This window comes from Thermobia domestica, chromosome 11, assembly GCF_964235325.1.
Source record: "Thermobia domestica chromosome 11, izTheDome1.hap1.1, whole genome shotgun sequence".
NCBI classification, from domain to species: Eukaryota; Metazoa; Arthropoda; class Insecta; order Zygentoma; family Lepismatidae; genus Thermobia; species Thermobia domestica.
In genome coordinates, this window is record NC_137464.1 from 20,472,927 (window position 1) to 20,500,885 (window position 27,959).

Sequence of the window (27,959 nt, forward strand, 5' to 3'; positions counted from 1 at the left end):
TTTCTAAACAGCTGAAAACGGAAAGCCACTAGGTGACTTGTGATAACGGTACCTCACGCAAAATAATATTGTCTAGGGCGCTCTTGTTCCATATTTCAATTATCTTTTATTTATTTGAAGATATCACATAATTACTGTAAAATTAGCGGTATTTTAATTTCGCCGGGATGAACACTCTTAAGGAACTTTGGAGAATTCCAGAGCTACTTCGTGGCAAATTATGATCCACCGATAGATTACTCCTATCCGAAGCACTTTGGTATTGATGATGTTCCTGCTAAACTGAATAAACAGAGAGCTACTTCGTGGCTAAACGGTTAGTGTTCGCGCCTTTGGCATGGTAGACTCGGGTTCGATTCCCGGTGAAAGCTCATATGGTTCAGATTCCACGTTAATCAGTAGGTCCCGTCTTATATAGCCTTGCTGTTGAAAAGGACATTAAATTCAAAATCAACTCAACTGGATCAACAGACAAAAACTGTTAATGATGAGAAGACAGAAGTTCCAGCCTGCAAGAAGAAAGAAAAGCTTGTGAATATGACATCAGCATCAACTAAAAACAAGAGCACCAAGGTTGTCAAGGTAAGCACATTGTTAGAAATATTGCAGGGGTGGTTTGAAAATTAGTTTCGAAGCATGGAAAAGTGTATAATATGTGGTGAAAATTATTTTGAAAAATTGCTGTAAACATAGTCGCATTGCAAAACTTTTGTAGTCAACTTTGAGCATACAATGTGCATGTCCCCCCCCCCCCTCCAAAAAAACTTACTTTTAACATGGAGCTGGTAACACTGACGAGCTGCACATGAGTTGAAAAGGTCCCAGTATTCTGTCTACAGTGGATAAATAATTATCATTATGAACTTCAGGGATCGGAGCACCTAATGACACTGGAAAAAGGTACTTTGTAGACTAAATCAAAAAAGACTGTAGACTAATCAGTCTCCGATCATATACTTTACAAATTAACTCATTAAGAGATTAGAAAATGTAACATTTAAATTTTTTTTTTTTTTAAATGATTTACTCCTACTAAGATGCCGGTTAAGACCAGAAATAAAATAAACACATTTGCATACCATCCAAATTTTGATAAATAATTAGTTATTTTTTTTAAATTTTAATTTTGAAGACATTTGTAAAGAAAGCTGAATGATAACTTAGTTGCACAGTCTCCAATCGAACAAACTTTTATTTCTACCCCTGGATGAAGATTGGCTATTTTCATATTTACATCATCTGTAATTACATACAGCTCAGAAACAGAAAAACAGATAAAGCATTTTCATTTGAGTAAATTCCTCTTTTTCTTTATGCATTAAAGAATAATGTCATGAGAGAATGCCTCTTCTTTTCAACACTTTTTTTTTCTTTTCTTTGAAAAGCATGAATATCCTTGTATTCTTTGCGTTCCATTTCTTTCAAAGACATGACATCTTTCAACATTCCTTGAGCAATTTGTGCCTCCTTCAAGTCTCTCGAAGTCGATCTGTGCTTCACCAAGCAGAGAATTTTAAGATTCTATTTTATCATTGTGCATCCTCTTCCTTTCATTAAGCTTGTTTTCCATTTCTTCTATGTTCTTAGCATTTCTAGTATTTTCTAACCTCTCTTTTTCTACTTTTCTCAACTTCATTTTCACTTCCCTAAGCACTAGTCACTGTTCCTCCAGAAACTGCTAATACTTGTGAGCATTTTGACCCAAGGTAATCATTTTCTTAGAAATTGAAACGAGATGAGGATTATTATAATAAAACTTCAAAGTATCTTTCATTATCAGGATACTATGTAAGGTTCTACAAGGTATCTGTGTCTTATTCACTGTAAGAGCATTTCTTGATACGAAGAATTTTCTTTCAATATTAGCATTGCCATGAGACAGGCAGACTATAGCTTTTATCATTTCACTCACCAGAGGAAACTTTGGTGAACCATTCTCACTCACCAGTCCCATAAAGCCCAGTAACTGTCAATACATGAAGTGATTTCACTTCCAGCAGGTTCATCCTTAAGATGAAGACATTTCCATTCGTCAACAAGTTGATAAGGCAACGCTTTTGCTACAATTCTGATATATCTGCAGCTATTTTTGTGATTTTCCTACCTGAGGACTGATTTTCCTACCTGCAACTGTTTGTTTGATGTGAACAGAATGAGTTATTGAGCTTCTAATTAAACACTAATTTAACCTATAAAGTAAGACTTGGGCGCAACTACTACTAATCATAAATTCTATTCAATTAAGATTATTTTTTTAAAAAAACAAAGTATTTATTATATAAAATTATCATTATTACATTAATGTACAACAATAATTACAGTCTTTAAAAACATATGAACATTTACACAAATAGAGATCTTCCAAGACACAGCATTTGCACCAAGATCGTGTCTATATTTGGTCAGGAAATGCTTGCTGTAGAATTGGTATTGAGCCTTTTTTTTTTTTAACTTTCTTTCTTTAAATCTATATTTCTCACTATCAAACCACCACTGTATTTTTTTTTATTGCGTTCTGAATATTTTAAAATGTAATTCTTTGTACAGTAATTTGTACTATGAACGTTATCCATCACACAAAAATCATCGAAAAATGCTAAAAATAAGTACTGATGTGTGAGTAAACTACTAGAAGGAATTGAATATTAAATTAAGGGTGGGTAATGACATCACAACCTACAAAACGTTACTTCCAGAAATAAAGAAAAACTGTTCACTTGAGCATATTTAAAAGACCTGCCTATGAGTTGCTATAAAGAGGACAAAACTTCTTGAAATACCTTGTTAAGCTTACGGATTACAGTATTATAGTTAACAACCACGAATTATGTACTTTTATCTGAGAATTTCTAACTCAATATTTAATTTCGGAGTGGTTCTAAGCCACGACTTTTAACGTACCATATTTAAAATATATGTAAAACTAGACAGGGTGAGTCAAAAGCATCTATACAATGAAATTCTTTAAACACATGTAGTAAGTGGAAAATTGAAATTCTGAAGAAAATTCTGTTACAGAGTTGAACTTGAATTTGGCAGGAAATTAACAGAATGCATGACACATACATAAGGAGTTAATAAAAAGTATATACTGTACACACACACACACACACACACACACACACACAATCACATCAAAATGTGCACTGATAAAAATGATAAATTGTGTGTAGGCTGTTTTATAATTAAGTAGCATTATTATTTTATCAAAAAAGATCAACTACGTCAAGGACTAAAGTAATCAGTTATCAAATTGAAAATAGACCAAATATAATTTCTTTTAGCAATTCCCGTTTACTTTAACAAGACAATCAAATGGTCATGCTTTGTTGTATATTTCACGGACTTGAAGCTTTTATTATTATTATTATTATTATTATTATTATTATTATTATTAAAGGAAAAACAAATTATTTTCAACTAAAGAACAAATTGCCTTGATGCCTCCCTCGTCGCCTCCGAAAATATGTGCATCGAACAAGAAGTCAACACTTTACCTCATATTTTCTTGATGTAAATTTTTAATCTTTAAGTAGATTCCCACACAATTAGAAGTTTTCCACAATAACTGACTTGTTTTAGACAACATGACATTACTGCACAGTAACACTAATACGAAATAATTTATAAATATACTTTTGCTCATTATATACTTTTCCTTTTGTTAAGTGTCTATTTAAAGTATTGCCAATGAATGTATGGAGAAATACATAACGGTTCTCCACTTAGCAAATAAAAAATTATTTTGTTTCTCTACAACTGCAAAATTTAGTAATTGCAGAAACAAGTCTTTACGATACAAGATTGTCAATCAATGAATAACAGATATACTGATCAATTGTAGAGGCAAAATTTTATATTCCATTACTAGCTCTAAAAAAAATAAAGGAGAAAGAAAGTAAATACTTGTAAAAGTTTTAAATATGTCTTCAGAACTTCAATACTTTCCAAGATTATCTTGTAATCTGTGAGATTGTAAAATAATGAAAATCTCATATGTATAGAAAATTTCAGATCGCCATGCAATATTTATGATAATTAACTATGTAATTTCACTGTGCCGTAAACAAATAATATTTCGAAGTTAGTTGAAAGATCTTGGCCTCTTACAATTTTTCTCATATTGCTACAAATATATAAAAGAATTACCACGGTAATATTGAAAATACAAAATATTTTGCAAACATTACAAACAATTTTTCCCTCGTACTTGTATTTCTACGTCACTTGACGAATTCCTTACTGCGAATACACTCGATAAAAATTATACTCAGTATTAAAAAAAAAAAGTAAAACTGATATAAACAGTGGTGTCATATTATACAAAAGCGTATTGAAAAGAAAAAGAAATTACTGGAAGTGTTCTATTTTCAACTTCATGTTATAAAAATTTGAACACACTGGCCTCCTGAGATTTCTCATCAAATTTCCTATCCAGTCGTTTCTTCTTTGAAGATTTTGAGTCAGCCACATCTATGGATTTCCTTTTCGGCATTGCCTATAAAAGAGAAGAATTCATTAATTACTAGTAACAAAACAAACGAAATATATTTCAATACACAAACTAAATTCCAACGTCTAACAATCGAAAAAAGGGTTCGTCATTCGAACAGTCACGAATAGGTTTATTATTATTATTATTATTACAAACTGTCCTCGATTTACGTCAATACATCGTTCCAGACTTTTCAATTGTCACCACAACCTAAGATTTATCGCTATCATCATCATAGGTATTCTGACCTTACTGGCAGGCCACTTGCAGCAGCTGAGAAGCTTCCATGCTCCACGGTCCTCCGCTAACCTCTTCGTCTTCACGTATAATCTTTGTTTTTATATCATCCATTAATTGTAGTCTCCTTCGCTCCCTCCCTCTCTTTCCTGCCACCATACCCTCTAGGACGTCCCTCATGATACAATTTATTCGTAGGCAATGTCCCAACCAGTTTCTCTTCCTCTTCTTAACAATATCTAAAAGTGTCCGTTTCTCCCCCACCATTTCTAACACCCTCTCATTCATTTTCCGCTCGACGCAACTATTTCTTTCCATTCTTCTTCACACCCACATTTCCAGTTGTTTTTCATTACTTTTACGTAATGTCTACGTTTCCGCCCCATACAGTACAACACTCCACACGAAGCATTTTATGAGTTTTTCTCAACTTTTTATTCAAGGTCCCACAAAACAGACTTTTCTTCCTCCTAAAGGCTTCTTTCGCCATTTCTACTCTTGCTTTTATTTCACGTATGCACTTCATGCCATTACTAAGAATACTACCCAGATATCGAAAACTATTCACTTGTTCTATTTGCTCCCTTCCCACTTTTATATTTGGCACAGACTTCTTCGTTCTAATCACCATGGGTTTTGTCTTTCTAACATTTATTTTCATCCAATATTCTTCAAAGCCCATCCTCAGGTTTTCTAACATTTTATTGATTTCCTTTTCAGATCAACAAGCCCCATATCGTCTGCAAATCTTATGCATCTAATCATTCTATTTCCTACCGAAATGCCGTCATTATCATGTAAACTATTTTTCACTCTCTTCTAGATATATATTAAATAGTGTTGGCGAGAGGCAGCATCCTTGTCGAACTCCCCTTCCAATTGCACTCTCTTCCGTCAGTTCTTCCCCTATCCTAATACTCACTTGTTGGTTCATGTATAAGTTTCTTATGAGTCTTCGATCTTTCCATTCCAACCTTATCTTCTTTAGAACTCCCAACAACAATTCCCAATGCATGCGGTCAAAAGCCTTTTCTAGATCAATAAATACAACATACACCTCTTTCCCTTTTTCTATAAATCTTTTACCGATCGCCCTTAATAATCAAATAGTATCTCTTGTGCCCTACTTCTTCTGAACCAGAACTGCTCCTCCCCAACTTCATTTGTTCTTCCATATAACCTTCTGTTCAGTATTCGGAGCAAAATTTTAGCTGCATGAGATATGAGACTAATAGTACTATAATCCTCACATCTCTTGGGGTTCGATTTGTTAGCCATCGGTATCATGATCGTCTTCAGGAAGTCTTTTCGCCACACCCCTATTTCATGTATTTTATTGCATACTCGGAACAATTCTTTCTTTCTTTCTCTTGTATCCTATATTTTTTAATGAATTCGATTGATATATTATCTATCCCGGTTGCCTTTCCATTCCTAATCTCGGATATAGCCTTTTCAAACTCATCCCGAAGAATATTAAATCCTTTATCATCCTCGCCTACTTCATTTTCTATTTCAACATTTAGGCTACACAGTCTATCCCTACTCTCATGTAAGTCTTCAACATATTCTTTCCATCTTCCTATGACCTCATTTCTTTCGCTGACTACCTTCCCATTCTTATTTTCTACTAAAATCGTAATACACCCTTGTTTCCTCCGAAATTCCAGAATTCACCTCCTTATACATTTCCTCATATTTCCCAACTCTTTCTAATTCTTCTATATCCTCGCATTTTCCTCTGTGAAACTCTTCCCTCACTCTGTCTGTTTCTCTCCGTAATTCATTATTTAACTTTCTGTACATCTTTCTCCCTCTTCTGTATCAACCTGTTTCCACGTCTTCCTGTGCCATCCTCGTTTCAAGCACGTATGAATAAATACGAAACATTACTGTTTAATAATTTTGCAATGAAAACACTCCATAAATAGGGTACAGAACTTTATATCTTATATTTACTATAAGTTGCCTGGCATTAGCAGTTATTCAGCTCAATTAACTAGAACAACAGTGGCTGACTAACGTAAAAAATGAGTTCGTGAATAATGCGTTGTAAGAAGTGATTTTATAAAGGATTTAAATCTTGTTACATTTTGTAGTTAATAAGTTTACAGGGTTTTCCTACTGATCTGGAGAAATCTATTTCCCTGACTTTTGGCAGAAATTCCCTGAATTTCATGACAGGTGTCGAATGAAGTTGACATATAAATAAGGAATAAATAACGGTGAATATTTATATGAGAACGTTTATTCTATAGAGACAAATAGTAATCAATTGCTCATACATACATTCCACTCACTACTTCCCTTATAAAAATCTGAGCAATGTTCTATACTGTGATCATTAATGGTTGGCTAAGGTTAAATTGGTGCACAAGTAATGTTAGAAAAAATAAATTTTAAAAAATTTCCCTGATTTCCAGTCTTTTTCCCTGATCTTCCCTGACTTGCACCATTTTTCCTGAGTTTTCCGTGGCCAGTAGAAACCCTGGTTTACAGGGTGGTAAGAAACTATTTGAACAAACTTCGGGAGCTGATTTCCGACACCGAAACCAGCAAAAAAGTCCTTTGGATCTTTGGTCAGTGAGGGATAGTTTCGGCGATATAAGGTGCCGAAATCGTGGGAAAATGAACTTCAGAGGGCTGTAATTCAAAAACAACGCAACATAGAGTATGGTATAGAACATGACACTCGAACCCATACCTGCTCGATTGAAAAAATGTAGTTTCAAAGCTCCGCAAGATATGTGCGAGGTATTCCCCAAAGGAACTTATGGATTCCCTATAACCTGGCAAGTAATCCCTATGTTCCTTTGGAGAATACCTCGTTGCGTTGCTTTTGAATTACAGTCCTCTGAAGTTCATTTATCCCACGCTTTCGGCACCTTATATCGCCGAAACTATCCCTCACTGACCAAGTTCCAGAGGACTTTTTGCTAGTTTCGGTGTCGAGAATCAGCTTCCAAAATTTGTTCAAATACAGTGGAATCTCTAATTCGAAGTCCAAGGGGACACGAAAAAAATTCGAATTATCCAAACACACTAATTTTTAAGTAAAACTAAGGAAATAAAATAATTGTACTGTGTATGAAAAACTAATTAACACCTTACCTTTAAAGCAACACGTTTTTGTACGGAATTAGCATATGAGCCGCGATTCGACATTGTGCATAATGCCACCAATAGATCACAAACGAACCTTTTTGGCACTGCTTTTAGTTGTTAAAAAGAATTGCACAAATGCCTAGTACAAGTGATTTGCTAGTAGAGGACAGGGTTCAACGTAGTTCACACTTCTGCAGATGGGCTGGACACTTCCAGGTTATTGAGGAGGAGAGGAGATGCATACAACCACTTTCTGTCGGATTCTCTATAGCAGGAGGGAGTCCAGCGGAGGTTGTATTAACAAACGAAGCTTACCCTTTCCCACGGCTACCACTGGGTAAGATAACAGATAAACAAGAACCAGTTGAAACTGCATTGTTCTGTCGGGCACTGCAAATTTTTTCGTTGTAAATATTTCGAATTATCCAAACACGAGGTTCAAAAGTTCGATTTATCCACGATTTCTTACCATTGTTTTTAATAGAGTTTTCAAGGGGAATAAACTTCTGTTCGAATTATCCAAGTTCGAATTAAAAAGTCCGCTGTAGTTTCTTATCACTCTGTATAATGAATAGGAAGTTATCAGAACATTAACATGTGCTTGTACTCTAAAACGTGGTTGTATGACCACACTAAAATTACTAAACAATGTGGATGACTTATCTTTTCTGTCTCTGAAATAATACGAATCTAGAGCATTTAAAAGTGCGTATTCTGAATTTGTAAATTATCACCCAACGACATCAGTGACATAATATGTTGTTCTCTGCTTAAAAGATATAATTGGAGTACTGGCAATGATGAAGAATACTAAATAATTTATTTAGGTAACGTATCTTACTGTTATGATACAACCTGTAATAATTTCATAATTTCGTAGGTAATAAATAATTAATTTCAAATGTATTCTTGTCAAGTGACTTATGCTCACCCTATATTTCAAATTGTAACTAGTGTGAGTAAATAGTTGGATCTTATATTGTTTACTTAAACAGAACTATTATTTTTAAAGTTTTGAGCTAGTATACGGTAATCAAGCTAAGTTTTTTTTCAGTGATTTTAGTTTAGTGTCTCTTTCAGCAGCGAGGCTATATCAGACTTGGGGGCACAGCTTAATATGGGATCGAACATAAGCTCCCATCGGAATCGAAACCGGGACTCCCACAGTTAAAATAGTGATCTTGGCAGATTATGGCAAGAAAACCAGGAAAGTAATACCACAATACGATGTAATCCTAGGGCACATAAAAAAAGGTTAGTGATTACTGAACCGCTGATACCATCGGCACGAGAAGGAAACATACAGTGAAGAACAACTTACCTTCTTTCGTGCGCTATCCCCATCATCATCTTCCTGCTTTTCAGGACTAACTGCCGCAAACACAAAATTCCTTGAATGACGAGGACCAGAGACTGGGCCATCAGAACGGGTGAACTCTGCAAGTCTCTGCAATGCTCCATCATTTCTGTTTAGGAACGAACCACGCTTCCCCTGAAACAAAAAGAAATTAATCCAATATAACGAATTCTATGGACTACGAAACCTTAAATTCAATAATCATTGGATCCTATTCAACAATACAATATGGAGTAATTACTACCCTAACTAAAATTTAAATATACATAATATTCTCATGTTCCTGGCCTACCCTACAGGTCTCCTCCCCAAGACTTAATTAATCGTACATTAACGAAATAGTCAAAATATGAATACAATTATTCTATCATATTCTGTTTCAACAAGTATCACTCATTTACTTTACTCAGTTGGTAACATGGTAGCAGATTTTTGTTTCTTCTCAGATCCTTCCACCAATTTTTTTCTTTCTTTTCTTTTTCTTTTTTGTTTTTTCAAAATCATACTTTTAGTACGATTTTAAAAGCATCTTTTCGATCAAACCATTACAGAAAAAGAAAAAAGTAAGCGTAGGATTATTGTTTTGCTTTGTGCTCCCACCTCAAAAAGCTGTTTGCTAACAGCAATTTTCAGAGCAATAATGAAGCAGATTTTAGTTAATCACTTTCGGAGGTAGGACATTTGTACACTCACTCTGGTCTCAAATTTTCAAGAAGTGACATCACCCTCACACTATTATTATTATAGAATATCTGATGATGATCAGGTCAGTCAATTTCAAACTTTCTAATAAGTTGCCTTACTAAAATTTCTGCCAACGCCCAATCTCTCAGTGCGTTAACTCCTATCTAAAACAATCATTGGAGCTAGCTAAACATTGTAAAACCTCTTCTGATTTCTATGTTTCGCTGAAATCGCAAGTAAATAAATAAATAAAATAAAATAAAGAAGAAACATGAAACGAGAGGAGACAACTCAGATATAAACGTTCTTACCTTGCATCCGGGAATTAAAATAATCAAACCATTAGATATCCTCTGGCACTTTTGTCAATATCTTTACTTGTTCCTAAAACTGGTAACATGGCAGCCAGTGTTCTGTAAAACCCATTATGAGAGAAAAAAAAAATGAAATTCTCATTCACTTCACAAAAAATGTTGAACTGGGTACTTAAAAGAACATATTACGAAGTAAATAGGCTATTACTTCCCTATCTGAAGGTTGATATATATTTTTCTTGTTCGTAAAAATATTGGTGTAATGTTATTAATAGCGCTAATTCACTTGTCTGTCTCTTGCACAGAGTGTATTATGAATTCTGCTCTCTACTAAAGTTTATCAATATATGGCAGACAATGAAAGGTTAGCTAACTATATGCGACAGTCAGACAAGTGAATTACATTATTAAGAACACTGTACCAGTTCTTTTATGAATAGGAAAAATAAATATTGCAAGGTTGTCCATGTGCTTCCAAAATCGCGTGCTGGCTGTAAACACACTTCAGACAACCACAAAGACGGCGTCGTCAACCATCGCAAACGAACGCCAATTGACGTAAATTCAAGCAATCATTGACATTTCTGGATAGAAGGAGCCGGAACACCACAGAAGGAATCAATCTCCACCTATTGATCATCCATCACTCTCTACGACGCCTGGTCTCTGAGAGCTCCTTAACTCCCTCTCTAAGACGCCTGGTTATTGAGAGGCACCTATCCTAAACTCTCTAGGACGTCTGGTCTCTTTGAAAGTTCCTACTTGCTAAGATGCGTCTCAGCAAGCACTTAACCACTCCTAGGACACCTGGTCTCTGCAAGCTCCTTAACTCCCTCTCTAAGACGCCTGGTTATTGAGAGGCACCTATCCTAAACTCTCTAGGACCTCTAATCTCTTTGAAAGTTCCTACTTGCTAAGATGCCTGGTCTCAGCAAGCACTTAACCACTCCCTAGGACGCCTGGTCTCTGAAAGCTCCTTAACTCCCTCTCTAAGACGCCTGGTTATTGAGAGGTAACTATCCTAAACTCTCTAGGACGTCTGGTCTCTGAAAGTTCCTACTTGCTAACATGCCTGGTCTCAGCAAGCACTTAACCACTTCCTAGGACACCTGGTCTGTGAGGCCTCTCTAAGACGTCTGATCATTGCGAGGCTCCTACTTACACCTTGGCCGCCAGAGCCTTGGTTCCTATCGCCCTAAGATGCATGGTCATCGGGCTCCTACAAATTCACCAGCAAAGCACTAAGGTATTTAAAGGAACTTAGATTTTATCTGTAATATTTCTTACTATTGTATACAAGAAGAAACTTATATAATAAAAAGTGATGGGAAAGTCCAAACTCCCGTGTACCAGCTTTTAGCTAAAACAGAGAATTTTACAATATCAATCTTCAAATAGTGAAAAAGCCTATCCATTTTATACCGTACTTTTTCAAGTAGACAGTTCAACACATTTTGTGAAAGGGTTCTACAGTCAGGCAGGAACCTACCCACATTATACCAGTTTCCAAACGAGTAGAAGACATTGGCAAAGGTGACAGAGAACATCGAAATGAAATATGGATTTTTATTTTCCTTTTCTTTAACCCCCGGAGTAAGGTAAAGACGTTTATACCTAAGTTATTCAAAATGTATCCTCCAATTACAATTAGCAAATAAGAAGATAGTAAAGTTATATGGAACGCAAATATGGCTTTCTTTAGTCACAAAACAAAAGCAATAAATTTACTTGCATTCTTAGTTAAATCATGAAGAATTTAATGAATTATTCTATATCAAACTCGCCTGTCAAACTTCTTTGAAGGCAACACAATGAAGAAGAAAAATTTAAGTTCAATAAATAAGAAGCAGAAGACGAAGAAAATGATTGAAGCAATATGAGGGGCAATCAAAAAGTTCTCGGAATGACGATATAGTTCTGGCATTTGTAATGCAATCACAATGAATTTTGGACAATACAGTCCCTGGGTTGCCTAATTCTGAATTTAACAGGTGTGAACACGTCTTAATAAGTAGTATACGAGTAGTGTAGCTGAACGGAGGAATGTGTAGTGATCAGTTGGTACAATTTCACAGACTGAGCAACGCGTAAACATCAAGTTCGTGTGCAAATTGCGGAAAATCTGATTCAGAGAGTCTGAAAAACAGTTTAGCACCATTGGATGTTTGGCTCTTCTTAAGCTAAAAACTGGCCTTTTCCATTTCGCCAACATAGAAGAGATCGAAACTAACTCGACGGCTGAACTTCGGAAGATACCAAAAGAGGGCTTTCGTCAGGTTTCCACCAATTGCAGGAGCGGTGAAACAAATGTGTGTGTGTGTGTGTGTGTGTGTATAAAAGAATTCCGGGAACTTTTAGACTGCTCCTCGTATATACATGAACGTAAATAGTTTAATTCAAAATTTAAATTATGACTTGGGAGTTGAAAGCGAAAACATCAAATCTTTCTGACAGCGATCAGCCGATCTGATTTTATCTTCCAATCCAATAACATCTGTTTGGAAAACCATAATTACTCACCAATAAGTTGAACTGATTTTTACTGTCTGGAGATTGCAAAATCTCCGTTGCAGCCTTTTTGATCACAGGTTCTTTTTCTTTCTCCCGTGCGATTTCCTGAGTATTGTTACTAGAAGAGCTCATTCTCTTCAGAGCTGCTCTTCCAAGTTTCCACAGTTGACTATCATCATCCATAATAACGCCATCGTCCTCCCCCTTCTTCAGCTGAAAAGAAAAAAAAATAAAAATGTTATCAATTTACACTAGTTTTATCTTTCACTATTTATTTTCTTTTTACGTTCCAAGCTGGTACCCTTTACGCTAAAGGAGACTGTGAGGAATAAATGAATGGTAATAAATGGGCCCGGATCTTGTTGACAAGTCAACTTTTTTCTCTTACGCACAGGACAAGGCAAATTCAAATAAAGACATTATCCATCAACTCTACGTTCTAAAAATATATATTTTTTTTAGAGTCAACTTTTGGTCACTTTGCCGTTTTGAAGTTTCAGGTAATTTTTTAATATTTTAAGGTCACTTTTAGGTCACTTATGGGCTTTTTATTCTTTTTCTTCTACATAAGGAAATCTTAAAATGAAATCTCTTTTCACGCTTCTGACTATTGGGGTGGAAAAACTGCATTTTTAAACAAGTTAATGAAAACTAACCTGTACCAGGTTGACGAAAGGTGGGTGTTGGTAGGTGGCCAAACAGATAGTTTTGGGTTTGTGGACCACAAAGGATGTGGTCACGTGAATAACTTAAAATGGATTAGAAGGCGTACAAAGATTTTAAACATGGTTTTTATCTCTTATTTTCATGTAGTCTATACTTGCGAACTTTTATTGTTTAAGAGTGCTCCCTAGTTTCAACTCGGGAGTGAATTGACGCTTTCAGTACGTACAATGCCGTACAATGGACTGATCGATGGCATACAACTAACTGAAACAAAACTTTTTGAATATGAGTGAGAAAGGTTAATTAAGATCCAATAGATATTTTTAAAAATGTCAATGTTTAACGAAATAAACGTTTTTAAAAAAAACGCAAGTTTCAAGGTAAATTTTTGTGAGTTTTAGGGTCATTTTACAGGAATTTTAGTGTCATTTTATAGGTCACTTTTTTACAAAATTTTAGGTCAAGATCCGGGCCCTAGTAATAATAAAATGAATAGAGGACACTACTCATCATCCATATCCTGAGCAGGACTCGAACCCGCAAAATATACATCTTGTAACATATAGTCTAATGTCCTAAATCTCTTGACCATGCCAGTCGACTGTCTTTCATTATCTTGCATTTGCCAAATTGCTGTTGGGTTCAGTTTATCGAAATAACTAGATACTGGATTTCATGTGTAAAAACTAAGATTAGCAAAACAGAATCAGATAATATCTTACATTTGAATAATATTTCAACGCAAAGAATACAAATAAGTAAAAAAGAAGAATATACGATAAGAACACGAAATAAGTTACATACTTTTATAATTCGACATATTTTAATTGATTTCCTGGCGTTCCTACACCTGTTGTATACTTTTCTTTTCTCCTCTTTCTTATAGGGCTTCTGCACTGATGATGGTGACCGAATCTTGCACGAAATATCTGTTGGTAGTGTGTAGCATTTTGTTGTCGGAAATTTAGTATTTAAGGTAAGAGACTGATATGGGGTGCGTTATAGCTTTTTAAAGTAGTCGTCAATGTCTAAAATTCAAAAATGAAATGAAATGAAATGAAATACTTCAGACTAACGTTCCATGATTATAACTGTTAGGCTAAGGGAGACGACGATTAAAGCAAGTAAATGATGATGGAAGAATTGGTGGAATGAGAATATGGGAGGAAACGGGAGTACCCCGAGAAAACACGAGCACGATGTCCACTACAACCTTATCTGGCCGGGGATCGAACCAGAAACCTCACGCACCAGAGGTAAGCACTCTACCACTGAGCCAACGTACCCCCGCTAAAAATTCAATAATAAGTCTGCCACAAAAGACAATACAAGATAGGAAACACACAAACACAGTGACAAGAGCACTAGGGTATAATTATTTAAAAAATGAATAATAATTTCCTTTTGTCGCGGTTTAGAAGGCTCAAGTTAGTATGAATACTTAAGATAAGGTATTGTATTTTTATGTAGATTCTTAGCTTTCCTGTTCTTCATTGTGACAATAAACTTAACGATCTTACTAAACATGCCTTTTTGCAAGGCCCGAAGTTGAGCCTAAATAAGATTTCTCTGAGTTGAGACCTAGCTAAATTGCACCCGAGAGTGGTAGGAAAGCTGTTAAGGCCGACTTTCGAGAGAAAATTTATATGCAACTTCTGAATCCTCTATTCCTTATGTCACAAAGATTAATGCACTATGAAATATGAGTCCCTTCATAATGCTTTTAATGTTCTCTTTGCCATAATTCTGAGCATTTATTATGATTCTTGAAAATGGCATATGATCGTTTGGTCAAATTCGTGGTGAACATTTATGACATTACAACTAAGTATGCGTTAGGAAAAAGCAATAGTGTACTGTGACACATTTCTTTACAAACTATTACGAGTCTAAAAAGCCTTAAAACGTCAAACCCCAAAAGTTGTCAGAAATCTAAAGGGTCGCGACTTACCATTAACACAGGAACTTCAAGAAATGAAAATCAGGTGCCGAAGAACCAATTAGCTCGTTAGATAGACCTCATCATACTATCAGAACCCAAAAAAACTAAACTCAAAATCTAAAAAGTAGTTATAGTGCGTCCAGTAAGAGAACGTCTCTGACAGCTCGCAGTGACATTGCCACTACTCGCGTGTCAAGGTTTTTTTTTCGGTGCAACTGTAGTGGCAATTTAATTAATGGTATAAGACAGAGTGATCGTGGTTGGTAACACTGGTATCAAAGTAGGGGCTGCAATGTCCCACCGCATGTGGTAAGAAACGTCAGAGACCATCTCTTGTTGGCCGTGGTATAGAGAAACTCGACGTTAAATTTTGTGACACATGAGGCCAAAGTGAATCATTCTGAACATAAAATATAAATTAAAAATCAGTGCTTAATGGACCATAAAATTGAGTTAATTTCACCAAACTGCTTCCGACAAAATCGCCTCCGAACTTTACCACCTGCAACATTCACATACAGAAAAGGGGGCTTGTATAATGTGGGCCAAAAGTCATATGACAGTCCTAACACAGGAAAGGCTGTTCGAATTGAGCATCAATATTGCCCATAGATGATGTTTTGAGGATCTGGTAACCTCAGAAACACAAATGATCACTATGGCCGACACACTACTACAGCACAATCAGTACGGTGCAGAGATAGTCACTTCGCAATTTGGGCTTGCGCGTGTTCAGGTACATTATACTCAACGAGTCTCACGCTCACTAATTTTAATGAGGTTTACGCTTGCTCAGACTTGCACTCGATCGCACTCGGGTTCACTAATTTCAATAGGACTCGCGCTACCTTGATTTCGCACTCATAGATCTCATTGGGCACGGATTCCTTCCTCACTGAGACTCCCTATCTACTAACAGAGCTACTGCTCACACGGACTTACTCTCCATTATGGAGCCCATGAGCCAAACTCGCAAATCTGAACATCTCTCCTGCTGTGGTGGCAAGAGAGATGTATGCTACACAACACCAAATTTTACAACAGTCAATTATGGTAATACGAGGGCAATTTGAAGAAAGAAAAAAAAAAAAAAACCTCCGTTTGCGCATGTGCGAGAAATGGCCGGGAAGAGCAACATCATTCCTATGGCGCTGTGTGCAGTAGTTCAGTAGACAGTGAAATGAGAATGTGTTGCAGCCCACTCCTCCGCTATAACAACTGGAAATGAATGCTCCAATAGCAAAGCCCGCCAAATGTGAAGTACGTACGGTAATACAATTTCTGAGTACAAGAAAGCTTTTGGGAGCTGCAATTCATTGCAAACTGTCTGGGACCAAACGTGACGAGTGAAGGTGTAGTACGAAAATGATGTCGCATGTTTCAAAATGGGCGTCCACTTCTTGCCACATCACATACGCCAGCTCGTCCATCTGTAGTTAGCAATGAACTCGTGTAGGAAATTGACAAAACTGTCGGTAAAGTCAGTCGGTTCTTTTCACGCGCATGAAACAGTGGCACACGAAACATCGTTTAGATAATTACAATGCGTTTCACAATGCTGTCAGTGGGTGACTTCATTCCCAGGCGGGAGATTTTTTAGCAAAAGAAATTTAAAACCTTGTAAAATGTTATGACAAGTGCCTCAATTTGAATGGTGAAAACGTTGAAAAGTAATGTAATGTACTTTTTTAATGTTTATATTAGAATTTCTGTATCTGCGAGTGTATGTCATTGATAACCAAACGGTGGTTTTCCGAATTGGCCCCATAAAAGGTAAGCAAGAAGGAAAGAAGAAAAATCCACGTACTTCTTGTTCTCGAAGCAACTTCTCCCTCTCAAATCTCATCTTTCTCAGCTCTTCTTCGTCTTCTTCATCTTCATCTCTCCGTTCCTGACCCTCTTCGTCAGAGTCCAGAGCACGGAATTCACTCGGATCTACGTTATCTAGAAAAGAACATTTATACCTTTTTATATCTCTAATAAGAAAACACAAAACACTGACATCCAAAATAAGAGCCTAACTATTACTATTAATATTTGGTCTTACACACTTTTTCAATCCTCCTTTAAAAAATGATCAAAGATTATATATATATATATATATATATATATATATATATATATATATATATATATATATATATATATATATACATACATAGGGGCGGATCCAGGATATGATCAAGGAAGGGGCTGAACCATATTTTGCCGTTTTATTCAGTGTAAAACAGGATTGAAGCCCATTTTATCCAGTGTATATCTGAGCGTCAAGGGGAGGCTATAGCCACTATAGCCCCCCTTGGATCCGCCACTATATATATATACACCAATTGACAATCTCACTGAGCTGCACAAAATGATGTCGATAAGTCTAAAAACCTCATGTGTAATTCTCGAGAAGAAATTCATTTATAAACCTAAAAATTAATGCTGTACGCGAACCACATCTATTAACTGAATTGTTGAGTTGATTTTGAGTTTAACGTCCCTTTCAGCAGCGAGGCTATATGAGACGTGGACCTACTGATTAACGTGGAATCCGAACCAGATGAGCTCCCGCCAGGAATCGAATCCTGGTCTCCCACGCCAAAGGCGCGTACGCTAACCGCTTAGCCACGAAGCTCCCACATCTATTAAGACGACATTCATATTGAAGTATACCTTTATCAAGTTATTCATTGTAACACTGGCAAGACAACAGTACATAGTGTGCTTCATGAGACTTGGCTCGAAATTATCATTAACCCTTAAATTTTAATTTCTGTTTAATTAAAATATTACCAAAAGACAAGACACCCATCACTTGATAGATCACATCGAACTGAAAAAATCAGATGCTTGAGCGTAAATTTTCATATGTAGTTTTCGAAAAGAAACTAATTTTTATAGCCCTAAAACGTATGTTGTTCATTGCCAACAATTGGTAGTTTTTACTCTGTTTCTACCGTTTTATTTATGTAACGTATATGTAGAAAATACAGTGTTAACTATGTATAGTAAATTTTATCTTTTGTTCTTCTAACACAACACACATACCGGTATTCTAATAATTAGCCCAATACTACTTGTGATAAACATCATATGCCTTTACAGAACAAGAAAGCTACTGTATCAGTAGATGGAGTAAAATCAAACAGATGTGGATCTTCTTTGGTTAAATAATATTTTTACTTGAACTTCAAGTATTAACTTTCTCTACTTATTATTGTTGCAGAAATATTATATATATTTGCAAAATTGTGCATACAGATTCTGCATTGCTGTAGTTAGTGAGCGAGGTAGACTAGAGCAGTTGGCTTGCTGTGCAGAAAGGGTTAGAACTACAGCTCATCTAGAATACAAAAGCAGTATACGATTAATTTGTCTATGGACAGTACTTTCAAAACACGTTGGTTTTTTTGGCTTGCGTTAGGAAGACACGGAAAATGAAATTACGAGAGAAAACCATGAGGTTCATCGCCTAGGGCTGCAAATTCAAAATTCACTATATTCTGTCGCGGCTTTCTATGTAGAACGACAAATTCACAGATCTAAGCAATAAAGAACCTTAGATTTACCTGGCAATTTCATTTTCAGTTTATTTCTAACATAAGCCAAAGGAATATGACGGACTTTGAAACCTACTATTGAATTTGAATAACTTGAAAGATTAGTTCGTACCAGCCATTCTTGCAATCACCAGCCCATACAATTCTATTGATTTCAGTTTTCCTATTTCTGTGAGTATACTAACGATACTTTCAAGTAAGATTATAAGTATAACTACTGTAAGGAACGACTAAAGCTGAAACTTACCCAAGTTTTTCCAACGGAATTTTCGTTCTCTTCCTGGTCCGTCTGAGTGGAATTCACCATCTTCAAGGAATCTTTCTTGTAAAAGTCGAACATCTCTCTGATCCTCATCTAATACTCGTCGCCTGTAAATAGTCGAAATCTTTGGGTTATTCAGTTCTGTGTATAATTTAGTAGCAATCTCTAAATTTACGTGTATTAGTTCCTTTAAGAAATAAATAAATCAATTTTTTTAGGAGAGAAAAGGGTGCTTTTCGCCAACATCTTTCGTAGAAAGGCCAACTGGATTACACACACCTTGCGAAGAAATTGTCTTCTTCATACCAAAGAAAGAAAATGAGGAGTAGGAAGAAGAATGTAACTGATCGATGATTTGAAAAATAGAAGAAAATATTGGGAGTTAAAGAGGAAGCTGAAGATTGAGAAACGGGGAAAAAACATTTCCGGGCCCAAACATAAAATTAAAATATGTCGTTAGTCCCGCCAGGACCTGCCAGAAGACAGAATCGTGATTCACTTAATCAGTGTCAATTCATCGAATATTTTTGTATCGCTTCGTTGGTTGAATTTACTGTCTCTTTTCAGCACCAAGGTTGTACAACGCACAATCTACTGCAAATTAGCATACGAATTCCCCACATTTTATATTCGAGGCTTAATACTCCCACTGTGAATCAAACTCGGGACCATGCACACAACACAATGAACGGTAAGAGAGAGTTATTTTTTTGTTTTTAGCATTTAAGTCCATCTCTTCGTTTCGCACTTTTAAGTATCTGAAAATAACGCTTAAAAGATCTTTCCAAACTTCCAGCTTTTTTAGATTCTATTTACCGATCTTTATTTATTAGAATTGCTTTGTTCCATTTAGTGTCTGAAATAATACAGATTCTGCTTGAATTACTTGCACATTTAATTTTTGATCATCTATAGATCACTAGGCAGACGAGAAAAAACATGGCCAATAAAACCATGATTCATGTAACCTGACTGCTTCCTAACAAGAGAGAATGAATTTCCCCAATGTCCTTTCTTTCCTAATGATGATTTAAACAGACCAAAAATACGCTAAATAACTTGAACCAGATTGCTTTTCGTATGTACGATGTTTACTTCTGACTTACTACTGTTACTAGTCAAATAAAAAGTTGTATGAATTATTATATAAAAAGACTAAGCTGTTAAAAAAAAAAAACTTCAGGTTCATCACCAAAATTTCTTCCGAAGTAACGTGGTCTTACAGTTTCTGCGCATTTAAGTTCTATTCTGACTTAAGCAATATTTAGATGCTACTTAACGAACTAATATGATATATATCGAATGTTCATAAAGTTTGTACTTAGCGACGGACCCGAATCGTAAAATCAGGGTTCAACTGAAATTCTGGTATTGATTTCCATTATTTTTCCTGAATTCCCAAGACTGAGGTAAATCAATTTTTCCTGACCCGCAACACCGTTAATAGTATCATTTATGGTTAGGTTTAGAAAAAAAAAGTCATTTTATAATCTGTATCCACCATCCCCATAGTCGTCCAATGTTCCATTTTTTATTATTTAAATACATTATAAGCTAACTTTATTCCTGTAAATACACATAATGAATGGAAGTTCTTGTAACTGCAAGATAAAACACTACTACCGAACAATAAACACTAGCAATATCTTAAATATCTCAGCATTTTGAATACACTGATAAACTTAAACAAGTAAACATACAGGGTGGCCCATAATTATGTATGTTTGACTGACTGTGGTATTTGTAATTCTGGACAAAAAGCTTTGATATGGCAACACTGTACAGCAGAGTGTCTACTAAAATTCCAAAATGAAATTTCGTGACTTTTTCGTGACCTTTTCTTTACCAAACCATAAAATTTCCTAACATTTTCAAGAACGAATTTGGGTGCGAATTAGGCCGAAATTTCATCCATGCGATAGAAACGTACTTTGCTTGTGATTTGGCAGCGCCTACAACCGGCCATAGACATTTCTGAAGATGAATTTTGACGTTTTATTGAACAAGATTTTCCAATCTGTACTTACATTTGTACAGTTAAAAAAAAAATCGTGACCCAAAAGCTAAATTTCGTGACTTTCGTGACCGATAGACACCCTGTATAGCCTGAGAGTGGGGATAACGGTCACACTATGCCATACCAGTGCGAGAATGGCTGAACGAAACATTTCCGAACCATTGGATTGATTGATGTGGATCTATGGAGTGGCCAGCTTGATCTCCCGATCTGTTACCACCTGACTTTTTCTTATGGGGTGTTTTGAAGGACATGAAGTGTATCAACATCACATAAGCAATTTGGCCGAACTAAGGGAAGCTATCACTCAAAAGTTCCACAGAATATCCATACAGGTCCGTCAAGCTGCTTGCGATAACGTTGTTCTTCGTCTCCAGGCTTTGAGGTGCATTAGTGGACCATGCCATGGAGAACAGAGATTAAAATTCTTGTAAGGAAACGTATGAGAGTAATGTGTTTATGTTCACTTTTATGTTCAAGTTATTGGGTCCATGCAAAAGTTCGTGTGGTTCTTATATTTTATTTTTATTCTGCTGTTCTGTTAATTCAAATACAAATACAACATAGACATAACATTAATATATTCTACGAGTGTAACAATACATTGCATACATTTTGCTGTCACTCACGTTAACTCCCAATCACTCAGTGATGTATTCATCTCCACTATCTATGACCTGTCAATGTTCAGGTAGCAGTTCAATGCCCCGCCTATAGAACTGTTTTGGTTTTGACTGGAAGAAATCTGTTAGCCATTGGTCAAGAGAAGCTTTTCTGTGCTGTTCTTTCAGCAGTTGCTTTATTCCCGTACACTGCAGAAATTGTTCTCGCAGCTTCTGCTGCACTGGATCCTCGATTAAACTTTGAAAGTAAAATGTGACGGAAATGATCACTTTTCTCAACTTGACATTCCATATTAGTTTGTTTGAAATATATACAATAATACGTTCAGAATCAAGAAAACTTGTGTTTCAAAATACACAAACTCCAAACTACGGTAAAACAACGGAATAACAATAAACAATCGCTTCACGCCGCATTATTGCCAACCCAAAAGAAAACCGCACCAACTTATGCATCGACCCAATGTGTTGCTAGTTTCTTTATCGCAGTCTTTGAAACATAATATACATAATTATGGGCGACGCTGTGTATCATAATTTGGCCTATCTCTGTTTACCACGAACAAACCTAACTTACTTTTCTTTTGTAGCATTTAAATTTTTGATTTAACCTATTCTTCTTTCAAAGCTTGAAGTTTTGTCGTCTATCAGCGCTCCTCAAGTTTCTTTATTTTTACAGATATTTATCTTTCTGTAGCTTTTCCCTTAACATTTTTTTTTAAATCTGTTCTCATTCTTTGAAGTGTTCTTCGTATCTTCTGTAAGCAGGTTTAAAAAAAAAAATCCCTCTCCTCTGTGAAGTATAGCAGATTTCTCTGACTTTCGGCACATTTTGAAACATTCCCTCACACATTTTAATTTCCCTGACGTACCCTGGCTTTTTTAAGATCAACGTGAACCCTAAAAATCGAAATCTTGAAAGTAGATGTTTCAAGAGACAACTTTTCGCTTTCTTCAATACCAATCCTTTAAGAATACCTTTCTACTCCCCTTCACACTAGAAACAATTTTAACTGAGATCTTTTCTTATTAATTATTATGAGTTTACTTCTTTACTTTAAAAATAGCATTTAATTGAACACTGTTATGATATTCAGAGTTTCCTCCATTTTACATTTGTATTGCTTTCTCTATATCTGAATTCAAAATCAGTTTATACGAAAACAGTCCAGTTTATAATGTTTCTATAGCGCAGGAATGTTACCGATAATGTGATTCTTTCAGACAACATAGATTTCTTGAAGGATTCATACTGATCAAAAAAAGTTGTTGCTCAAATGCCTAGGTTAAGGTTAGATTTTTACCATTCAGGTGCTTCGATAAGTATAAACTTTATATTTAGATACTTTAGTAAAATTTAAATAAAATATAGGAGAGTCTCTAAAACTTGGCACTCGATAATCCGGCAGTTCACACCCTGGCAGCCAGTTTTTACAAAGCTAATTTGTTAATTTTCATTATAGACAGCTTTATGCCTTCATAAAGTATTTTTCTGAGATATCTCTTATCAAATAAATTACTGTACAGTGTGTATTCATTAATTTTCGTTTTCATGTATAGTAAAGGCTCTATGACTTCATAGAGTACATACTTTTCTTTTGTTTAAGGATAATTGGGCAGTTTATTCTCTGTTGTACTTTCAAGCAACCAATACATACGAGTACAGTACTATATTTTCTAAGAAAACACTTGTATTTTTTTAAACCCCATTCCCGATAATCCGGCATTTTCAAAAACTCAGCCATCCTTCGATGCACATTAGGCCGTTTTCGGGACTACTATAATAACATATGGAAAAAAAAAGGAAAAAGAAAAAAGAAAACTTACATATGAATTTTTTCCAATTCCTCTCTGACTTCATCCTCATTCAAATCATCCTTATCTCCTTCTTCTAACTCCAAACGGTCCAATCCCCTTTCATCTTCATCTTCGCTGTTCCAATCGGATTCCGAAAGCTCGGCTTCATTCTCCAAAAATTCTGGACGGAATAAACCTTTCTTCCCAGCGACAGTAAAACCTTTAAATTTCTCAACGTCTTCTTCCTTTTCTCTTTCATTTTCTTCAGAGTCATAATCGAACAATTCCTCCTCGCCTGCTTCTGGTTCCATCACCTCCTCCTCCTCCGAAGTATTATCTTCCTCCTCGGATTCGTCGTCTGCAATAGTACACAAACGTGTATTAACGAAATTATAAAAATGGACCCTTTAAATGGATGATGATACATAGTACAGGGCGCAAAATTTCCGTTCACCAATGGCGACTAGAAATGAAATGAAATGAAATCTTTAAGTTTTACGTCCCACGATTATGCCGGTTAGGCTAAAAGAGACGGTGATGATGAGAGATGATGACTGAAATGGTGGAATGAAGAAAGTGGGAGGAAACGGGAGAACCCCGAGAAAACCCATGAGCACGGTGTTTGTCCACAAAATCCACACATCGCAAGCTGGGATCGAACCAGGGACCCCAAGCACCGGAGGTGAACGCTCTACCACTGAGCCACCGCGCCCCCAATGGCGACTAGAAATTTAGAGCTGGCGACCGGTGTTCAGTAGGAATGGTTTCTGTCTAACTCACAGGGCTGCGCAGTTTGTTTCGCACGAAAATAATTGTCACTGACAGAGAAAAAACGGGATGTGAAGTTTTCATAATGTTGTAATTCACCCCTCCTTACTGAATGATTTGCTGACAATTTGGACACTGATCCGATAACTGCAATCGACAACTAGTACCTCAGTGCAGAGAGAGAGAGAGAGAGAGAGAGAGAGAGAGAGAGAGAGAGAGAGAGAGAGAGAGAAAGAGAGAGAGTGTGGTTACACAAAGTATTAAAGTAAGATTTTTTTAACATGTATATGAACTGTCCAATTCAAAATTGATTATCCTGAATCTAATTGTCTGGTTTTAAAATTTTATGCCCTGATGTAATCTCTTTCTTTGTCAAACCAAAGGCCGTGAGGGAAGGGGACCTCTCATAATTTATACGTGAGAGATACTGGCGACCATCATTTTTGGATTGGCGAGTGAGTCTGGCTTTGAAATTTTGCGCCCTGACATAGAAAATTATATTGTAATATCCCGCGCATGGCTCTGTTTACTAACAGTCACCACGTGCTCATACTTATGAACACCAGCCATGTGCGCCCTACTACGACTTACTACAGTGGCAGACGACAGGAATACCAGTGACACCACTGGTCATATGACGACGAACAACTAGCGCCACCGCCATACTGGAGCACCAATAAACCCAGGAGGATCAGAGCGGCTGGTCACCTCCACTCTCTCAGCTTGCCTGGAGCTGTGAGAGGAACCTAACCTAAAGCATTTAGCTTGCTCGGAGCTCTAGGCCTCCTTTCCCACCCATTTTGCTTGCTCGGAGCTCTGAGGGAATCCCTAACCTCAGTCACCTAGCTTAGGTGGAGCTTCGGGACTTTTAACTCTCCTCTGCTTGCGTGGATCCTAAAACCACTCCACCTAGCTTGCTCAGAGTTCTGAGGAAATCCTTTTCTAGTCTGTTCGGGCCTTGGGATACCATACTTTACCTAAGTATCAAAGGATTTTACATCATAGTGATTTTTGTAACATATTGTTCATAGATAATCGCACGTCCAAATCTCGTAGCTTACAAGAGTTATCTGGATTGGCATCACATCTCAAAGAAAATAACCACAACATTGTCAAATTCATGTTTGTTCGAAAAAGCAAAAACAGCAACTGAACGGAAAATTAAAGAAGCTTATTACATTCATAAGGAGAAATCGGCACTCAATTCAGATAAAGGTGACATAAATGCCATTTGGAGCAATGTTTTTATTACTCATTTTCGCCGTCTGGAAGATAATGAAAAAAGAAAAAACAGTAAACAACAGTGAACAGTGACAAGTAAATTACTATTAACATATGTCTTATTCTAGTGACAAGAAGATTTTTACTTCGTACATTTTTAAAATTCTTTTTATGGTTTAAATCCTTTTTAAAGGTGCCTAGGCTGACAATGAAGACTATGTTCTTCGAAAGTACTTCCTAGAGATAAGGTTTGTTTCTTGCGGTGACTATTAGCCTTTTATTTACATTATTTCTGATTGAATCATTATTTTTTTTATAAGCGTTATTATGGTTATAATGGTCTTGTTTTTTCTTGGTTGGCTTTTGGGCATGAAAGTATAGCTGCATTTATGCGATTTCTTGACAAAAGGATGGCTATAATTCATATGAAAGGTTTATTAAATGGAATGTAGTGGAATCTCTCCTCTTACAGGAGCAGCGTTGCATTGCTCTTCCTACAAATGATTTGAACTGTACTTGGGTTCACATCCATACATAGGAAAAAGGAAATCATCATCAATAAAAAGGAAATTGCATATTTTTATTGCATGAGTCGTCACGCAAATTAGTAACATTGTTTACGCCACCATAGCAAACCATCCGACTCATCCTACTAACCAATTACGTTACAAGTCCGTTCTATGTAATTCACTCCGCCTTATCCGTATTTCGGGTGTTATCCGGCCAACACCCTACCCGTAGTATATATGGACAAAATATACAAGAATACGTGCTCTCCACTCTCCGACTAGCAACAGCTAAGGGTCATTCTCGTGAGACACCATGCCATAAGAGGTAAATATATATATATATATATCTTTGACTTTGCTATTGACAAAGTTGCTATAATCGCAACTTCTATTCCCCTAGATAACATTAATCTTGTTGACTTAAGTAATGTTTTAAAGTTTCTCGGAGCCATGACTTACAAAATTTCTAGATACGAAGACTAGAACAGGTGCCAATTGGCAAATAAATGTTTTGACCTAGAGGATCTATTATGATAAAAGAATGAGGTAACTCTTTTGCTATGTTGTTTTATCTAAATTCTCTTGTTCGTGTTAATGTTTTTTTTTTTTTTTTAATTTTGGTTATTTTTATCTTATTTTAATAAATAATTATTACAATTAATCTGCATTATTTTGTTAGACCTGTAGTAAATAAAATTTCTTTCAAGCATATATCATCTGAGATTTCAACAGAAATCTCGGGTACGTGACTTCTGGGATTGTTCAGGAGGGGTAACAATGAATGTCTGCTATTTTATCCCGGACATCCTGAAAAATCGTTTCAGTTCCAAGAAATGTGGTATTAAAAATAAATCCAGGCAGAACTAGCTATCCAAACTAACTGTAAATAGGAATGTCATTTCCTATTTCGTACGTAAGAAAAGTTTAAATACAGCAGCTGGTCCCAATTTATATTGGAAACAATAAGAATGAAAATTGGATAAGAAATTAGCCAGCCACGAAATTAGAATGCGGAGCAACTCGATAAAAAAAACATAAGAACGCCAGCCGTTCATCTATTTGAAGCTGTACTCTCGGCTCTGAAGATATGTTCTTAATGAAGATTAACAGTTTATTGTGAGATTTATTACCTGAGTAATCAAGCTTCCTTTTCTTCCACTTTTTCTTCCGGCGACGGGATTTCTTGTTCAACACTGATTCTTGTTCATCATCTGACAGTATTTTCAACTGATCCCAAACTGCATTATCATTACCTCCTTCCCCAACTTCTAGAGTTCTAGGAAAAACAAATGTTAATAGATATAAAAATCAATACACAATTTACATGACGTTAAAAACTATTATAATTTATAACCTTTAAATTACTGAGTTAGCGTAAATGATTAGTTTTGAAAAGACTATATTTTCAAAACTATTACACGTACACAAGCACACATATGAAAGATATATGAAAAGAATCACAAACTCACCAAGTTTGCAGTGTGCGGCAGCACGAGTCCATCATCTTTCCGATCGGGTGTGGCAGTACGAGGTTAGTACCTGTCGAAAATGGAGGGAAAGCAAGAAAAGAAAAAGTTTTTGTGTACTTGAATATGCCAGATGTTTGTTTGTTATAGCTGCGCAACGCGCTTTCAGAGAAGAGTATGGAAAACAACCGCCATGTAAACGAAGTATTTTCCGGTAGTAGAGGCAACTCAAGGACACTGGTTGCTTGTGTAAATAAAAAAAAACACCTGGCCTCCCAGATCTCCTGATTTAACGCCCTGCGACTTCTTCCTGTGCGGATACGTTAATGACATTGTTTAAGCACCACCACTACCGCAATCCTTAGTCGAGCTCAAAGAACGCATCAGTGCTGCAGTGCAGACAATTGACAGGACTATGCTACAAAATGTACGGAATG

General features: G+C 36.1%; 1 protein-coding gene across 2 annotated transcripts in view; it reads right to left on the reverse strand.

Annotated features, from left to right (window-relative positions):
* Window positions 1–2,451: 2,451 nt before the first annotated feature.
* LOC145663961 (uncharacterized) overlaps window positions 2,452–27,959 on the reverse strand; it is a 78,125-nt gene continuing 52,617 nt past the window's right edge. For both annotated transcript variants that reach the window (XM_081730194.1, XM_081730193.1), the window contains exons 13-19: window positions 27,187–27,332; window positions 23,589–23,916; window positions 19,107–19,228; window positions 17,119–17,255; window positions 12,713–12,916; window positions 9,159–9,329; window positions 2,452–4,498 (exon numbers count right to left, since the gene is read on the reverse strand). In XM_081730194.1, coding sequence (XP_081586320.1) covers window positions 4,382–4,498; window positions 9,159–9,329; window positions 12,713–12,916; window positions 17,119–17,255; window positions 19,107–19,228; window positions 23,589–23,916; window positions 27,187–27,332 — 1,225 coding nt within the window. In that variant the 3' untranslated portion in view covers window positions 2,452–4,381. The remainder of the gene's footprint in view (window positions 4,499–9,158; window positions 9,330–12,712; window positions 12,917–17,118; window positions 17,256–19,106; window positions 19,229–23,588; window positions 23,917–27,186; window positions 27,333–27,959) is intronic.